The sequence below is a fragment of the Ciconia boyciana genome, chromosome 2 (genome assembly GCF_034638445.1).
Source record: "Ciconia boyciana chromosome 2, ASM3463844v1, whole genome shotgun sequence".
Classification (NCBI taxonomy): Eukaryota; Metazoa; Chordata; class Aves; order Ciconiiformes; family Ciconiidae; genus Ciconia; species Ciconia boyciana.
The window spans coordinates 25,812,507-25,831,456 of NC_132935.1; the positions used below are offsets into that span (position 1 = coordinate 25,812,507).

The 18,950-nt window shown below is 40.2% G+C and overlaps 1 protein-coding gene across 7 annotated transcripts; it reads left to right on the forward strand.

The window, feature by feature from the left end:
• The first annotated feature begins 11 nt into the window (after positions 1 to 11).
• On the forward strand, positions 12 to 18,188 carry MTERF3 (mitochondrial transcription termination factor 3). Of its 7 annotated transcripts, none has more exons than XM_072852145.1 (8): positions 12 to 166; positions 710 to 1,061; positions 3,236 to 3,388; positions 4,402 to 4,591; positions 9,407 to 9,554; positions 10,820 to 10,891; positions 13,705 to 13,866; positions 16,133 to 18,187. In XM_072852145.1, exons 1-8 carry the CDS (start codon positions 92 to 94, stop codon positions 16,325 to 16,327), a joined length of 1,347 nt encoding a protein of 448 aa, XP_072708246.1. In that variant the 5' UTR covers positions 12 to 91; the 3' UTR covers positions 16,328 to 18,187. The 7 variants fall into 7 exon arrangements, with proteins under 7 accessions (XP_072708246.1, XP_072708245.1, XP_072708249.1 ...); XM_072852144.1 differs by having other exon boundaries at positions 13 to 166; positions 707 to 1,061; positions 16,133 to 18,188; XM_072852148.1 differs by having other exon boundaries at positions 20 to 166; positions 905 to 1,061; positions 16,133 to 18,188.
• The last annotated feature ends 762 nt before the right edge of the window (positions 18,189 to 18,950 follow it).

Here is an 18,950-nt window from a genome sequence, read left to right on the forward strand (position 1 = left end):
CAGCGGGGGGGGGGGGAGAGGCGGAGCCACACCGCCCCCTTCAAGCAAGCGGTGGGAAGGGCCCTGTGCTGCCTGCCCCCCTCCCCCCCGAATGGTCTCGCCCGAATCGGGGCGGGGGGGGCACGCACGTGGGCTGGGCCGCGCGCGGGACCCGCGCGAGGGGCAGGTGAGGCCTTGGCGGGTCTAGCGGCCGGGGCTGCGTGGCGGGGGCCGGGGCTGCGTGGCGGGGGCCGGGGCTGCGTGGCGGGGCGGCCGCGCTCTCCCTCGCCCTCCCGCGGGCCGGGCTCGCTGCGTGCGGAGCGGCACGCCCTCACGCAGGCTGTGTACGCAGAGGCTGCCGGGCTGGGGCGGCCTGCAAGGGGTGGCGAGCGCGGCCCGGCTTCCCCCCGCCCTGTGGCGGGGTGTGAGGTGACGGCCCTGCGCGGAGGGTCCCGTCCCTCGGGGCGGGTTTAGATCCCGGCTGGGCTTCCCCCGTGCTCCCAAGGGAACGGCTGCCGTACAGGGCAGCGGGCGATGGCGTTCACAGTCGGTTCCTCTCCTCAGTTATGCCTCCGTTTGTCACGCGTTTAAAGCCTCAAAGCAGCTACTTGGTGCTCTGTAGCGAGTAATTTCTGCTTTAATGCTCAGGGAATTAACGCTCACGCTCCCAGCCCTGCGGGCGAGGTGAGGCAGCGCCTGTGTTGTTCCGCAGCCCTTTTTCTCGCAGCAGGATACTGTGCTGAGGTGGAAGATGGCTTTGTGGGCTCGGCAGGTCTCCCGCTGGTGTTGCCTCCTGCAAACGGCCCGTGCTGCTGAATTTCCTCGGAGGCTGAGGAGCTGCAGCAGCACCGTACAGGCATGTCGTGGGTTCGCCCCTCTGCCTCTGCTGCCCTCTAGAAATGACATTCTTCCGTGGAGATTTCAGGCATACGGGCATGTATCTGTAGGAAGCTGTTCTCCGCCTGACAGTGCCAAGGATGGATCCTTTTCTTCTCCCGAAAGTAACTTGCCTTCACCGGTAAAACAGGAACAAGCAAAAGCAGAAACATTACCTGACCTGAATACAAAAATACTGTGTGAAGGTAAGAGGCTTTAGGGATATCATTTCTCCTGAGTCTCCAAACCATGTATTCAGTATTACCCTTGATTCTCCTTTTTTGGCCTGTTTATCTAAAATACTTCCTTGAAGTTCCTGACTTTCACTTGCTTTTAGCCCCATAGTTAACGCAGAATTCCTGTGGTCACTCTAGCATATAAAGAATACTTTTAAGCTGAGATAAAGATATGTTTTCAGTAGAAATGTTGGTCTGGAGCTGCTGTTTGAAGAGCTTTTCTTTTCGTAACTCTACCTGTAGCAACTGAGCATTTGCCTTTCCCTCGTAGTTCTACTGGTACAAAATAAAGGGGTTGGTTTGTTGTTTTTTGGGGGGTTTTGTTGAGCAGGAGTGGGGGAAGCCACCTCTGAAGCAGCTTGCACAAAGCAGCCGCTTGAATAATCAGGGATGAACAACAGGAGGCAGCAGAGTGTGAAGCCTGCTTAAGCACTGCCCTCATCAGAAATGCTGTCAAACTGTCTCCTGAGGAAAGGATATAGATACAAGGTCGCCTTGGTGGTGTTGCCCTGAGGAAACTACCTCACTTTTCTCTACTTTTATATCTAAGTGAGGATAAAAAAATACCACTCTCTGAAAATAATTCTAGTATGCTGAGGAAACTTTCTCTGGATTACTAAGCAGTCTTGTATGTTCAGATTCTGCTTTGAGCCCAGCCAACTTGGATCCTACAGAGCTTATTTTTGGGGTGGCTCAGAGCTGCAACTGAGATCTGTGTGTTTGTGCAGCTGGTTCTGGAAACAGTGCTGCACCAGAACTGACAGGTCAGCCAGCTTGTATGTGTCTGCACCTGCGGTGCAGTTTATTTACGTGCCAGATTTTTATCTGCCAGCAGACTTACTGTTGTATATGTGTGTGTGGAGCATTTTGCCCAGTTGGCAGTGTATATAATGGAATAAATATAATTGCTAACTTTTTTTGGGGGGTGAGGGTGGTGTAACTTGCTGTATGTTTCCTGATAGGATGTTTAAAGAACTTAGAGTGGCAAAAAAAGGGCATCTATGCTTCCAGAATGGACCTTGGTCTATATTGGTTCGATTCTCAACAAGTTGAAAAGAAATGCTTGATATCCATATAGATTCCTGGAGAGTTCTTATTACTGTTTAAGGTGTAAGTGTTGCTAAAAATGTTTTACTGTGCTTTTGCTTCTGAGGCTTTGAGAAAAAGAAATGGCAAGACCTTCAACATCTATTAGGCTAGTCTGTGCAACTCTTCCTAGAACAATAGGATCTTCCTACTTATATTGGAACCTGTTTTGGTAGTTCTGGTGTGGCTTTGTTTTTTTGATGTGGAAGAGTGTTACCCTAGTCTCTAGGAAGTCCTTGTGCGAAGGTACAGGACACAGAAAATCCCCATCCTGTAGAGTTTATAATTAGGGTGTTGATCAGTAATCAGTTTGATAATTGAGGTGGATGCTAGCAGTCAGCCTGCAAAACAGTAAACTTGATCTAGCTGCTGTGAGTTCCTGTCAATGGAAAAATAGACCAGTTTAGAGAAATATTTTTTTAAAAAGACACTGAGCTCTGTGACTTGGAACACTTAAGGAGAAACAAGCATAATGATGTTCACTTGGAAACTGTAATGAGTAGGAAATGGAGCTTGACTTCTTTAGCTGTTAGAGGTGGTGGCAGATAACAGCCATTCTGTAATGGATAAGATACGATAGCTTGGTTGCAGTTGGCTGTGAAATACCTTGAAAGTTAAAACTGCAGTTCAGGCATCAGACTCAGAAGAGGCACAAAGTAGCAGGCTTGTCAGGTTATGAAAAATGATCTGCTCTGTATATGATCAGGCAAGAATGCATTTGTGAAGACAGAAAGAAAATTATTTTTCAAGAAGGTGGTGTGATCTGTTGCAGGCAGTGATCAAGGCAGCAGAGTGAAGGCAGGCTTGCTGGGTGCTACGCTCAGATCCAGCCACGTGAGCAAGAGTTGATGGGCAGTGACAGGAGATGGAACAGAGACAAAAACTGGCAATAGAGTCTGTGTTTTCATATGTTTTCAAATAATAATAGATTGGCTGTTCATCTCATGGACAGTGTTCTTGTATTTTGAAATGGATTTTAAGAGGTCTGTATAAGCATTTGGTGGGAGCAGCTTTGTCTTTCATGAAATGCATTTGGGTCTTCTATATTTGTTTCTTAGACTGGGATGACATCCCACCTTCGTCTGCTTTGGAGGAGATTTCTGAGGAAGCAGCCGTACAGATCATTGCAGAACCACTTCTTCCCCTTCAGTCTTCCACGCTCCGAGATTATGTTGATCACTCGGAAACTCTGGCAAAACTTGTCCACCTAGGTATGTGTGATTTTGTTTGTGGTTTGCCTATATCTGGAGCTTTGGAGATTCTGTAATTTGTCTTTTGATCTTACTGGTTGCCTTGTAAAGTTGAAAACAGGAACAGTGACCAATGACTAAGGGCAGCAGAACGTTATCCAGGGTAAGTGGAAAAAGAGAAGGGACTGCATGACTCCCTAGCAATGCTATATTGAAGGCAAGGCTGGCTAGCTTTAGTCCCTTAGTGCTGTGGATGCTATAAGGAGGCATCTCCCACAGCTTCCAGAGGTGAGCAGCACTTTGTGTAACTTGATTGGTCTCTCTTCTTTTGGGCTGGTTAAGGATGCTTTAATTTGCTGCAAAAGAAATTGCAGCTCTCTGTCCTTGGAAGGAAGGAAAGCGGTTGCTATGCAGAACCTTAGAAGTGGGGCACAGTAAACTGGAGAGGCAAGGAGGAAGGGATGGAAGAAAACCTTACTTCTCATCAAAAAGCACTTGGACTGTGCGAGGATAGCTGAATTCAAGGTTGCTGGCCACCTCCTTGTTTCCCAAAAGTGCAAGGAACACTAGAAGGAGGTTGGAGAAATAAATATTTGAGAGGGGGCGATCTGGCTCCATGCAGTAACAAATTGCTATGTGTGAGCCAGTATCCAAAGGCACTTCACTGCAAAATCGTCCCCTTCCCTTGGATAATGGAGTTGGGAATTCCTTGCACACATACTTCTGTGCAACTAGAGTAGGTCTCCACATGTGGCACGTGCTAGTGTACTTGATTCCCCACATGCAGAATTCACTGCAAATGTCTTCCTTCAAAAAATAAACTTAGTGAAAGCGTCTAAAATGACTGTTTGTTTTATCTGGAATCTTTCCACAGTATACAAGGTGTTGTGACCTTGCTGTGTTGAGCAATTGAAGCATGCTAAAGCAGTGCAAAAAAGGAGTAGTCCTATAAATTTCAACATGCCTTCCTGAAACATTTATAGGAAGTAGGGTCTGTGTTTAATTAAAACAATATCTAATTTTGTTTGTTGTAGGAGTTGACTTATCCCAAGTGGAGAAACGTCAAAAGGCAGGTCAGCTCTTACTGACCTTGGACTTTGAAAAAGATGTAAGAAAAATACTTCTGTTTCTTAAGGATGTGGGTGTAGAAGACAATCAGCTGGGACCGTTCCTGACAAAAAATCCATACATCCTTGCTGAAGATCTGGAAGCTTTAGAAACCAGGTAAGCCTTTCAGATAGCAGCGGGATGTTAAGCCCTTGGCTTGAAGGTCTGGTTTCCCAGTTGGCTTAACCTTGATGTCTGAACCTGTGTTGCTGCTGCTTCCCTTCTCACTAGATCCCTGGCTCCATGTTCCTGTGCCTTCCCATCAGTCAGCGTTAACATGTGGTGATATCATAAGTCGAGTCAACATCCTGATCCATCTGAAAACTGTCCATTAACAAATTGTACTGCTCATCCCTGTCTTTCTGCCACAGAGGAAGCAGCTTGCCATCCTAGGCCACTTGCTTTCCCTGGGTCAGCTTAGATTCCAAAATGTTGGTTCCTGAGGCTTTACCTAAATTTGTAGAACAATATTAACCTCTTCAGTCATGCCTTGAAACCACTCTTCTAGATGATATGTCTACCCATACCTTGTGAATTCTGCAGTAAAAGAAGTGGACCATATATCTTCTGTGTTTACTGCTAATAGCAGCAGAACGTTTTGGTGACATTTTTTTCCTGTTGTCCAGCTCAAACTGAGCACAAGACTACAATGAACTAATTTTTGTGTGTGTTCACACTTGTATGGCCCTAGACTGTTCCTCAGTGTCACCCAGCTTGTCTGTGCATAAGGGTAAATACCAGTCTCTTTAGAAGATTTCATATCTTAGACCAAAGCTTATGTAGTTACCTGCCCTGTGGAGTTTTGTTTTTTTAAGCTTATTTGTGTGTGTACCAAAAACACCAAACATGGAAATTTTTTATTTTTTTGTTTACAAAAAGTCATTGTGTTTATGGGTCTTTCTTCTGAGACAGTAGGGGAAACAAGCTGTTTTCTCCATCTACTGTCAAACTTTTGTTTTCTGTATCACCCTCTCCTCCTCCTCCCTGCTCTTTTTAATGTCTTAAATCTAAATACTGCCTACTGCAGACTGTATTTCATGGAGTCTAGCTTATTAGAGAACACTAACTTCAGAAAATGCTGCATTCTGAATATAAAGGCTACTTAAATGAAAAAGACTGAAGAAATAAGATAACTATATACACATATTCCTCTCTCTCCAGCAGAATGACTTGGAAAGCAATGGGATTTGTGTCAGAAGTTGACTGAAGTCTGCTGATTTCAGTAATTTGAGTTGTCTGAATCAAACTGTGTAATTGTGTTTCTTGTTCTCTGCCAACAGTGGGACTTCCTCTTTAATGGCAGTTGTTATTTCACTAATGGAATCAACAAATAACTTTGGTCAGCTCTAGAGATATAACAGGATAATACTGCAATGTAAACTAGCTTTAAAAACCTGTAGCCAAGTTAAAGGGAAAAGGTGGTCAAAACAAGAATATTGAGGAGCTGCAGCAGATCTACCTGGCATGGTCTAAGATGTTACTGATAGCAGCTGTCCATTCTCCCTCTGTTGGAAATCAACCATCATTGTACTGTTTTGTCACATATGGGTGCATCTTGGCCGCATGAGTGCAGATTTCGACTGTTCCTTCAGTGGGCTTAAGCTAGGATGCTGGACTTCATCCTGTAGTGACTGAGATACCTGTGCTGATGCTGGTCAAGTTGAGGTCTTATGGTTGTAACTGTTAATATCTGTTCACAGAAGTCTGTCTTTACTGTTTTTCATTGTTAACTTTGGAGGACTAGTTCTAGAGCTTTAAAGATGAGGTTTGTATTTGTGGCAGAAAGCCTTTCACTTCTAAAGAAAAATCTTCATGAAGTTAAATAACTGGAATTAAAATATTCAAGATCTTTGAAATAATGTATTGTAATAATATAAATTATCTCATTTTTTTAAAAAAGTTATTCTTAATTCTTCATGTATCTGAAATAACTGAATGTAGGTTTTGATCTTATATTTTCATGAATCCACAGTCACTTTTTGCAAAGGTGCCTTGCCGTAGGGATGGTGTGATGGCTTGTAACTGTGTTCTACTCTTCTTCCTTGTTGGTTTATGGATACAAACAGCTTCTCTGTATTCCTTTGCTTTAGTACTTCCGTCTAGATTTTTGCAGGTGGGGCCCCATTAAGAAATGAGAGACTTAAGGTACCAGACTATAGGGTTGTACTTTTTTTTTTTTTAAACTTATCTGTGTCTTGCAGTCATAGAGATCCTAGCTTTCTTTACTCAGCTGTTTTTGTTTGGTGTGTACCTATAAGAAGGTTGATTCTGAAATTGAATTACTTTATTCTTCTGATTCATACTTCCAGTAGGTGTGTTGATTATAGAAAAAATTGCAGGAAAATGAACTTTTATTCTTGAAATTACTCCAGACAGGCTTGCATTAATTCAACAGTTCTTTTACAGAACAACTTGTGTGTGTGTGCACTTTGTAATGAACTCAAAACGTCTTGGTCTTTAAAAATTCCAGAAAAGAAAGTCTTTCTGCTTGGCTCTTGCACGTAGTAGCTGTCCAAGACAGAAATCTGAAAATACGGCTTTTTGGAAACAGGCACCTTAGTGGACTCATGTCTAACAGAGACCTGACCTTTCCTCTTTCTCTTCTGTTCTTCCATCCTCCCGTTCAGTAAGTGGCCTTTCAGAAACAATATCCAAAAAGAACCTGGGTAATTTTTCAGCAGTAGTTTTGAGTCTAGATGTCAGAGTTGCTTATACTCTTCAGAAGAGAGTATTTTTTGCTATGATAAACATTCTGACTCTCCTGTGAAGTCAGATTTCCTTTTCAGTGACTATCCTGTGGCACTGTCTGGTTAGTAAAGTAGAGGCTGAACAGGGAAATCCAATTTCTTCTTCATTTTCTGCAGCTTGATTTTTCAGTAACTTTACCTCTGGCACTGGTGAATGCTTTAAAGTAAGTGTGCTGCGGAGGGTGTATGGCAGGCTGTGAAGTGAATGTGTCTCAGATAGCTGTCTTTTGAAAGCTGAGTATCACCTTTGCATAAACACTTCGGTGCAGATGGACATGGTATTGGTTACATCACTCTGGAACGTTTTATTGCTATGGATTCCACGTTGCCAGGAAACAAAACACAAATTTCAATAGATTTGGCATTTGACTTCAGATAAACACTGTAAAAGTCAAAACATTCCATAATTCATAACAATTCTGACAGTTGCAAATCAGTGTCTGTACTGCAGCTGCACCAGATGCTTTGTTTTACGGTATTGTTAATGATGACTTAAAACTGTTAACATGCTACATAGAATTGCTGACCCCTGTAGTAGAACGAGGGCTAACCTTGGTGCCAACACTCACAAATTTGTCTCAAACTCTGGTCAGGTTGGATGATTGTGCTGCTTTAACCAGTTTCTAGAGTCAGGTTATTAGAATCTTGCAATCCCTCTTCTAAGCTTCTTGCCTTTCCAGGGTGCAAAGAAATGCTTCAGGTGTGAATCTTAATGACTTGTTAACAGAAAACAAGTGGAGGGGAGTCAGAACAACCAAAAGGTTTTATTTTTAACCTGCTCATTTAGCTATGTTTCTAGGATGCTTGGCAGTTGTGCCCTTGAAAAATTGAATGGAAGAAGTATAGTGTAGCCAAGCTGCAGTGTTCAAAACATAATGGGATAATTTTTGAAGGGCCAATTGTTTATTGTTGTGTTCTGCATTTCTCCCCCTCTGAACCACTCCTTGTCTCTGCGGCTCCTGCAGCCAGTCTGTCAACATTATCTGGAGCCTAGGCTTCTGTGTTGTTGGTGCCTGCTCAGTTAGGATTTGGTCCTCTAGAGGTTGTTCTTGGATCTTCTGTCTAGAGGTTTTTGGCTTGTGATGACTTCATTTTTGAGGGTTTGTGGAAAGAGAGGGAGGTTGTAATGACTGGAAGGTATTTTTATTTTTTTATCTCCACAAGACATGATTTAACACACAGCCCATCTTTTGCTGAATATCTGCTTCTGCAGAATATTCTGCAATCTATTTAGTATCTTAATTACTGCCAGATATATTCAGTTCTTGTATGCTCTAAGTTCACCTGACAGCAAATACTTCTGTATATGCTTATCTATAACCAAAGGGAACCTCTTCATATTGTAGTTCAGGCTTTTTGAAAATGGTGGCACGTGGGTTAATCATGTCTCTCTTTATTTTGTGTGCTGTATTTCCCCCCCCCTTTCCTTTTTCTGGGAGCTATGGTAATAATCTACTGCAAGTAGTACTTGAAATAGGATTTCACTTTCACTGAATTCAACAAAGTTTGGAAAAACTTTTGAGTTGGAAAGAAAGAAAGCTCTGTTAAACATAAAAACTTTAGTCAGTTCCTTCTCCTTTCTGACAACCAGATGTTTTGTAACTAAATCCTTGGACCAGTGACTGAAAGTAGGGACCTATTGTAACAAAAGTAACTTCAGCCGATTTAGAAATGTCTTTTTGGACAATGTCTCTACAGATAGCATTGTTGCATGATATTTCTACTCCAGTGCTATTGGCAAAACAGGGATATATGAGGTATAGTACTCTGTTCTTTCAGCAGTAGAAATGGAATTCATTAAAATAGCAAAAGGCTGTATATGTCTTCTTGTCCATACCCTATGATGATCTATTAATGTGTTTGCAATCTAGGAGACAGGCTGGTAGTTAAATGTAGGTTAACATAGTTATCTGCTTAAGTACAGCTGGAAGGAATTAAAATCTGTCTTCAGTATTGACATTCTGCTCTGAGGTTTATTTTACTTGTAATTAATTGGAAGGGATGGTATTTTGCTTTTATGATAACTGCAGATTTCCCCCTAATTATTTTTGGCAGGGTTGCATGTTAATGCTAGAACATCTGTCCATTTATAAGATATCACTGAGGAATTTAAGCAAGTACTGAATAAATGGAGGCAATAAAATTTTCATCGCTGGATTTTATTTTGTTTTTGTTCTCTTTCTAGAGTGGCTTACCTAAAATCAAAAAAATTTGGTAAGGCAGAAATTGCTCAGATGGTCTCAAGAGCTCCATATTTGCTGTTGTTTTCAGTGGAAAGACTGGATAACAGACTGGGTTTCTTCAAAAATGAACTTGGCCTCAGTGTAAAAAAGGTAAAGACTATACACTGAAGTCTTTAGGTACTTTGTCAGTGACAACTCTAAGGCCTTGCAACATGAATACTTCAAGTATTTGGAGGTTATTGACAAATATTAGTGACATTACTGATGGTAACAGAGGGTTACAGGAGGGTAACATGATTTTAACTGTGTATAGAAGTAATATGGACATCTAACATTCAGAGGTCTTGAAGTACAGTTCTTGCAGATGATCTACCGCAGGTTGTTGTCCAACAAGCATGAGTGTGTCCAGTTTTATTATCTGAGGTGGGTCAGAGGACTGAATCCATTTCTGACACAGCAAGCAGCTTTTTTAACTTCTAGAAAACTAATTGGCTCTCTTCATCTCTTCAAGATACTGTAACATACTTAACTCATCGGTGAAAAATAGTCTAATCTGTGAATATCATCTCAAACTAAATGCCAAATCATATGCTCAGCTCACCAAGAGTAGCCCCTGGGTTCGCTCGTGAGTGCTTACCACATTACATGCTTAGCAGGTATTAGCACCATGCTCGGGGATCTTCAGAGGGGGTAGTAGCTGGAGTTTCCTGGAATAAGTGGGCAGTGTTAGTGGTTTCCTGCAGTAGCTGGGGATTGCAATAAATGTCAAGTTCCAAGTGGAATCTGGTGTTCTTCTGTTGGCTTCTATTTGCTGAACAGTCATAGCTGTCATAGTGCCTGTTCCTGGCCTTTCCATGCTTGAGATAAGAGATCCCTCTGGAAAAGGGTTTAGTTACTGCCTTGTACTCAGGGTGGATTACAAGTAATCACATGGCTTGGGGAATGTGGAGTAATTTCTTGTATTGCCATAATACTATGGTCTAACCAGATCCTGAGATAGACAAATTCCACTGCAGTTGAAAAATCTTTTTATAGCCTCTATCAGGTAGTGTTTTGTTTACTTTTTTTAAAAAAGGTGGGAAGAAACAACTTGAGTACTGAGAGAGACTGGGCACTTGAGCATGCTTTCTACTTTTGGGGTATGCTTTTACTCCATGTCTGTTTTAAAACAGCTAAGTTATTTTTTGTTTACCAAATGAACATATTTGAGTAACTTTTTGCATCTTAATATACCGCTGCTTCATGCAAACTCATCTTTGGGGTAGAGATAAAATGAAGTGCAAGTGAAAGGGCATCCCTCTTCCAGCTGGGGGGGAAAAAAAGTTTCTATGAGATCTCTATCTTTCTTTCACAGATGGATTCACACACAAGCTTTCAGTAATAATCTTTCCTTTGTGTGTTTTCCCTAATTGTAGACAAAGGATCTGGTAATTCGTCTTCCAAGGCTACTGACTGGCAAATTAGAGCCTGTAAAAGAAAATCTTCAGGTGAGTTTATTAGTAGATATTAAAAATGTATTGTATATCCACATACTTTAAGAGTTGTCAGAAGATAAAATCCTTGGAGGAGAATCCTGCACAGAAATAATTTAATAATTTTAATGGAGATATAAAATAACTGAGGATTTTGTTAAACAATTTCTTTTTCACTATAGCTTGCAAGCTTACAGCATACGTGGAGCAGTATCTTATTCTGTCTTCTACTCTGATGTAGGTTAGAAACTTCATCTGGGTCCCTTCCTGCCAAAAGTTGCTATCTGATGATACAAATTGTTACCCATTTCTTTACAACGAGTGGAAAATAGGGCCTGCTCCCTCCTCCCCCCCCCCCCTTAATTATTATGTTTTTTTGCTAACTTGGATTGTCCATGAGGATTTAGGAGCAAGAAATGTGCAGTTGATTATTTTCCTCTTGGCAGGTAGCTAGTCTGCCAAAATGTGCATTTGACACCTATTGTCTGATAGCAGATGGTCGTTATTAACAACTGTTGGGTAAATAACTTCAAATCCACAGGGACTCCTTTCCCTTTTGAAAATGTAACTGTGTATTGGTTTAATTATTGTGCTGTAAAGCCATCTAGGCCAAACAGCATGATGTAGTGTAACAATTTGAGAAATCCCATTATCCTATAATGCATAACTATGAATTAAAATATATAATTTTCAGACAGACTCACTGCTCTGAAACTATTAAACACTGGGAACCTTGCAGTCTGAAATTGTGTGGTAAGGGAGGAGACTGGAAAGTAGCAGACTGTTCCAATTAATAGTGCTTTCTTTTTAATGAACATTGTTTCCACAGGCTAGGGATTCAGTATATTATAATAAATGTGTTTTTAAGATCCTCAGTTCTATGCGACTATCTTGTCCATCTACCAAAAAGTGTATAGGGTAGCGTCCTTATTTTTAACATGTTCTAGAGAGAGAGGAAGGATTTTTAGGTCCTCACTGTTAGAATCTACTGATACCTAGAAGCTCCAGCCTTTCAGGAAGTTCGATGTCTCAGATTCAGAATCTGGGTTCAGACCTGTATGTCCTAAGCTGGTGGTGATTAGGCAGTACTTGGAAAGTGAAACCGTATACCAGCAGTTCAGAAGTGATCTGGTGTATCCCTCAATCTGAGTGGGCTGTTATTTAGAAACAATTGCTGCAGCTGATACTGGTTGTCAAAAGATACCAATCATGGAGTAAATGAGCTGAAGGATGGCTTATTCCATCCTCTGAAGGTTTTGTCAAGCACAATTAGAGATTCACTGATAGCGTAAAACTGGAAAGCTTGCATTACCACTGCCTGTTGTGGGAATCATACAGAGTATGTTGAATATTGCTGGGGCTTACGCAGTAAGGATATTAGCATATGTGGTCTAGAGTGTTACTGAGTATTAAATATATTTGCTGTCAAACTGAGTGCGGTCAAAGCAACTTAGACTTGAGCTCACCATTCATGTCAAGAGAGAGCTGTTCCATTTCACAGAGTAGAAAAGAAAAGCTCAAGATTCTTGCCACAATTACCTCTACAGTGGGGGCAGCTATACATCTCCACTGATCTAACATCAGGTCTTACTCTTGGTTGTGTATCTTAATGCAGTAAGTTACTCCGCCAACTCGGATCTGTGGAAGACACCACTAAAGTGCAAACACATCTCTTCATACTTGAATGCTGCCTTAGTTGATTAGTATTTCTTGTGATACGGAAGTATTTATAAAGCAGATAAGGAAGAACGAGGAGTTGAAAGACCTGATGATAGTCACCTCTAGCAACAATTCCCTGTAAGGATCTGGAAGTCCTAAGGTAGCTTCAAAACCCAGATTCTAAGCCCTTCGCTTTGTATTTGCCAGGCAGTTTTGGAAAAGAGCTGCAGTCTTGGCACATCAAACTGAAAAAACAAAAAGCACCACCTTTTTGCCAACTGAAGAAGTACCTGAGTTGGATTCGAAAGTCTGGTTATGTTGACTGACAAGCACACCCACTTCATGACTGAAAACAAGCTGCTTGTAAATGTCACTGGAGGATAGAAGAAATGGCTGAGTTACCAGACACTCTTGTATGCTGAATTCCTTTCTCAACTCCATGAACTGTTTGCCATTCTGCACTTTGGGAGGAGTGCTCATGATTTTATTGAAAAAATGTGTTTTGTTTTCCTTTTGGGAAACCATAATTGAAGTCAAGCCAGTCTCTGAAAAAGACATCTTACTTTAGACATTAACCAACTGTAAAATAAATTGAATACACCGCATATTCTACACATCTCTTTCAGGTTCAACAGACTTCAGTGGAAGACTACAGGACTGAAATTGTAATCCCTAATATAAAAATATAACTTGGATATATTAGCAAAAGAAAAAACACATTAACAAAAGTAGTCCCTAGCTATTTGATTGCTGTGTTTTACAGAGCTCAACAGCTCCACAACTAGAAAGTCAGTTGCTTTTGACAGCTTGGTATTGAAACTGATAAAATACTCTTAGGGGAGAATTTTTATGCTTGTAACTGCCACGCATACTGAGACAGAGCTTTTTTGTTCGTATCTCAGACAAACTGAAAAATACATAGCATTCACAGAAGTCATCTTTACTTCAGGGATACTCTATAAAAAATTACACTTTAATCCAGAATGAGAAATAATTTGCACTGTCTGACTTGAGAAGAACTGGAGTGGCAGATATTATTGTGGGTTGCATTCTTGTTGCTGTGTGACAAAGGGTAGAAGAATTTTGCATTAGTTTATTTCAGTGGCATGTTAAGATAAGCTAAGTTTGCTGTGGCTGACTTTTGAAGATAAAATTATGCTCTTTTTCAGGTTTGTCAGATTGAACTTGGTTTTCAACGTAATGAAATTCAACAGATTGTGTTTAAAACCCCCAAGATTTTAACTGCAAGTAAAAAGAGACTCAAACAGACATTTGACTACTTACACAACATAATGGGCATTCCCCACCACATGCTTACTCGCTTTCCTCAGGTGAGCTGTTAATCTGGGAATAAATTGTAGGTGCTCTTTGCACAGCTGCTTCACTAGTTTGGTGCTGAAGGTGGAGCCTCACTGTATGCAGGACACGCGTGAAATCTTCAACTTGTCTGTGGCTTTTACTCTAATTGGGATAACTTTTATTAGCAATTTAGCAACCATTGAGGATTCCAGCGTGGAAGTGCCCTTCTCCCCCTGGCACGTGTGACACCACCACCCCAGTCTTGTGAATTTTTAAGTTTTCAACAGAAATAGACATGCTCATCTCTTCTGGATTCATGCAAGAGAGATTACTGCCTCCTTAGGGATTCCTTGTCCTGAAATCTTACCTAGCTAAGAGACACAAGGGAAGACAGATCATGCAGAAGATCTGTTCATTAGATATCATATATATAAAAACATTTCTTTCAGATATGTCTCGTTAAAAAAGAAATTTTATAGATTCTAGGATCTGAAAATAGAGTTTAAAGGTAAGAGAAGTTCTGTCTGTTAGGCAAACAGATTCTCATTGATCTTCCTATTGCTGCGGCAATAGCTAAAAAATCACAGGAGTGAAAATAGGTTAGTTTCTTGATGACAGTTTTTGTTTTTTCTATCTCCTCATTATTGTTATTCCCTCACAAATTAAAAGTTGAAAGCATTAGCCACTTCATCCAATGCTGACATGCAGTCACACTACCTTCTTACAAGGAAAAAAAGAAAAAAAATAGATTACAGCTTCTGAACTGCAATAAGTTTCTTCCTAAAGCAAGTCTAGTAGGGAATCTAACTGTCTAATCTAACTGGCTAAAAAGCAAAAATTATATGGGGAAATAAAACTACTCCCCAGGACTTTGATTACTTATCTGGCTATTTAATATATCTCTACTTAACAAGATTGCTTGCTATAACTCCAATCCATGTGTCACTTTTGCCCTCTTTGACCTGTAAGCGACCACAAGTCTTGCTTACTTCCTTCTCAGTTGTCTTGTTGTTGGCTTCATGGTGGTTCACCTCATTATTTCTCTTCCCTTTGTTTGGAAGCGTAAGTGGAATGTTTCTCCTACTCTTTGTTCTTGGTGCAGTCACCCTCTCTCTTCCCTGTTCTTCCCCTCAAAAACTGTGAGTTCCAGGATATGGCTAGTGCAACTCAGTCTGTATATGGTCTGGCCATTAACTAGTGCATTCACAAATGCATACTTGTCTCCATCTGTTCTTGCTTCTATCCTGAATGACAGTAATGCTGAAAATAAGAGGCATACAGGGTTTTTTGTCAAATCCTCTCTGATGTTACAGCTGCTGTTGTAACTGTCCTTCCTGTCAGCTAGCTCCGTAAACGGTGGTTACAGTTTTTTCCCGTCTTCTGACTCCCTCTTAAAATTCAAGGAAAGCAGAGGAAGAACAGTAGTTTTGCTTTCTGTCCTAGTTCAGATTAGTTTGCATCCTCATGAAATCCTTCCTTCAGTAGTGTAGTCTCTCCTTTTAGTAAAAACTCTGCTTGCTTTCATTGCTCTAGCATTCATGTTTTCACCATTATCCGCTTTAAAGCAGCGTCTCTCTTCAGTTGTACTGCTCAGAAATGCAGTTAGATCTCTGCTTTTAAGACTTCTTAACTGTGCATCTCGTCTTCCCCACTCCTCTCTCTTTTCAGATGTTCCACTGATTTCTTTCATATATCTTTTACCATTGTTCTCGCCTTTGACTGTCTAGAATTCTTTTTGTGACAGGTATCTTCAAAGGTAGGCATTGCTGTGCAGCAGCAGCAAAATGGTTGTTTTGAACCACCACCCTGTGCCTTTTGGCTGTGTTATGACAGGTGATGCAGCCACTCACCTTTTGCATTGCCACTGTGCAATTCGCTTGTGTCTATTATGCGTGTGGTCACCTGTTCATTTCATCCTTATAACAATGCTCATCTGAATCTGACTGTATAAATAAATGCTTCTGATAGTATAGGGAAATGCTTAGGTATTCTTGCTCCCTGTTTCTGAATGTCTCCTCTCCGCTTTCTTGGCTGCGATTACACAAAAGTAATACAGTTATCATATATAAACAAAAACCCTAACATGCTTAAGAGAGTTTTATCACTTCTTGATTTCCCTTGTGTGTGTACCTCATCATATTGTATTGAAGCATATATTTAGAATTTCGATAATTTATATATAAATGTAACCTACCTGGTGTACCTAGATCTTCAGTTTGTCTAAAAAATGCTCTTATTTTAGATTCATCAGAGTCTGAAATTTAGAAAACCTAAAAGATTCTTCCCTTTCTTTCTTAGGTTTTCAACTCAAAGCTATTACGAATCAAAGAGAGACATATGTTTCTTACATTCTTGGGAAGAGCCCAGTATGACCCAGCACAACCCAGCTACATCTCTCTGGACCAGCTAGTATCCTTGCCCGATGAGGTGTTTTGTACAGAGATTGCCAAAGCTTCTATACAGGACTTTGAAAAATTCTTAAAAACACTTTAATTAGTAACACATGTAAAAAGGAATAGAATAAAGTTATGAAATAAACATATTGTATAAAACTACTCCCCTTTATGGTCTCTTAACTTAGTTACTGGTTTAAGAAGTTGTTGCTTATGAAACGTTTGTAGGATATAAAGGCTCACAGTAATATTCTTTATGGTGACTTAAAAATATATTTTGGAGGATTAAGTGACTATATGTTGTTTGCTGATACAATCCTTGTAATTAATTGGTAACTTAATTGAGAGTGAATGATGCAGCACACTAACAGAAAAGTAAATTAAAGTGGATTCTTCTTTTTTTTTTCTTTCAATAATTTCAGAGTTTTGGGAGATGGAAAAACTGGCTAGTGATTTATTCCTTGTCTCACCCTCTGTCTTGTCCCCTCACCCTCCCTCCCAAAAATTAGAATAACAAGCTAATATAGTAGTGAAGAAGTGATGTGATTACCTGCTTTCATCTTAACAGCTAATAATGGTATTCTTTTCCTTGTACAGTAGAAAGAAGTACATTGTTACATAGGTGAAGCCCCTCGTGCAAAAGGGCATTTTTCAACAAGTTACAAAGGTGTTTCTTTGTGAAGCTGGCTGCTGAAGTTAATATCCTAAAAGCTGTGCAGTGAAACTTGGTTTGACATATGAAAGAAAATCAGCAAACTGAATGTAGGCAAATTACAAAAAGAAAATAAGCTCCTTCTACATTTCAGGGACATGTATAGTTTTAGTTTAAGTCACTTTGCTCTTCCCCTTGTTGAGGAGGGGAAGCAGTTTTTCCCCACCCCAATGAGATTTGTATGGCTTTACTATACAAGTAACCATATGAGAAGAGGCTATAGTATATACTTAGTTGACAGAGTTATCTTGCTCAGTTACAGCAACTGAAGTAAATGCTAACATTAGGAATTGCAAGAGTATTAAAAGTACTTAATCCTATCAGTAAACAAATTCCATTAATACCAAATTATCAAATGCTTCAGTGTATTTGGTCAAAGTGAAGAAACTGACTAAACCCAAGTGCAAACTGTCTGATAGTTTATTGTTTAGAAGTTTCCATTCTTTCTGTTGAAATAGTTCAGGAAACTGAAATCCAGATGTTTTCATTTGGATTTAAGCTTATTTAATGAAAAAGTCTCAGTATTTTAAAAGCTTAGTGTTGGAGCTTAAAATACCAATTTGAGTCACAGAAGTGTAAGAGCTTGAAGAAGATTTTGTATGCAGACAGAAGAATAAAATTCAAAAGGTTAAATTCCCCTAGTAGGTGGGAAGTACAGTAAGGTTAAAGAGACATTTAACGAATTAGAATAGTAGTAATCTCTAGATCACGACTTGGGTCTTTTATCCAAAATAAAAATTTGGAATTTGAATTACAACACCCAAGAAAAGGAATGTTGTCCAAACAAGCAGGGTGCAAAATGATTTACTGGGGCATCTTCACTTGAAACACAGTAAAAAGCCACATTCATTGTCTGCAATATATATCTGAGATGCTCTCTTTTGTTCTCATGTTTCCCACTCCGTTGGCCTGGGAAGATCACTTGAAACCCTCTATTGAGTAGACTGTTCTTGCTGGAGATGCGTAACATTTCATCTGAAGTGGTGGCTGAAATGTGATGGCTAAACACTTCCCCCATTCCTTCCTTTCAAATAAAAATATCTAAGTCTAATTCAATATACTTACTTAGATTTTTACTGTATTAAATGCTAATAGCAAACTATAATCTTCAAACAATCTTGTAAAAATTAATGTTAATAGAAAGTATGTGGGTTTGTAATGCTAAAGCAAAGAGTTTGCTTTTGCAGATTTACTCTACTGTCCTTATCATGATCTATATTACCATGTGACCAACCATTATAATATAAATGATATTACAGAATATGTATATTTTGAATGTCTTAAACTTTGAGCTTTTAATTCCTGTAATATTTTTAAATGTAAAAATTATTGCTGCCAGAGCTAAACCAGTTTCTTTGAAGTGATAAATGCATGAGCTTATGCCAAAATAGCTTCCCAGAAATACCATGAAGAAAAGAAGCAAAAGATTTTATGGGAGTGCTAAAAGGAAACGGGAGAGAGGATAGAAGAACTTTTTGAGGATTGTGCCAAATACTTTTTGGCTTTAAAGGTGAAAAAAAATATTTAGAAAAAATGTTTGTCCTAGAATTACCAAGCTTATTGTAGTCTGCTGTTCTTGATAAGGGCTAGCAGCCTTTGATTGAGCATGTTGATTAATTGAGGCTTCCTGGGTACAATATGGCAAAGACACTTTGCAAGCTGCTGATGTGCAGTCTGAGCTGTGCCATTTGCCTGCCTATCGCCTTCAGCCGCATGCTTTTCTGACTGAAATTGCCTACTGTAGCAATATTTCTAGAATAATTCCACCTATTTTTTTTATTTCTCTAAAAATGCAGTGGTCTGTGTCTGAAGGAATTGCTGGGGAGAGGCAGTGATCTGTGCCTCAGAAAATGGAGCCGCTCACCTGGCAGCTGTGATACCTGAGCAGAGAGAGGTTTCTGCCTCTTTCTGCAGTTGCCTTGATGCTTTGCTTACTGTGCTTTACAACCACACACTCATTTTAGCAAATACTCGCCTTTACCCCTCAGTTTGCTGTTATTGGTCTACCAGT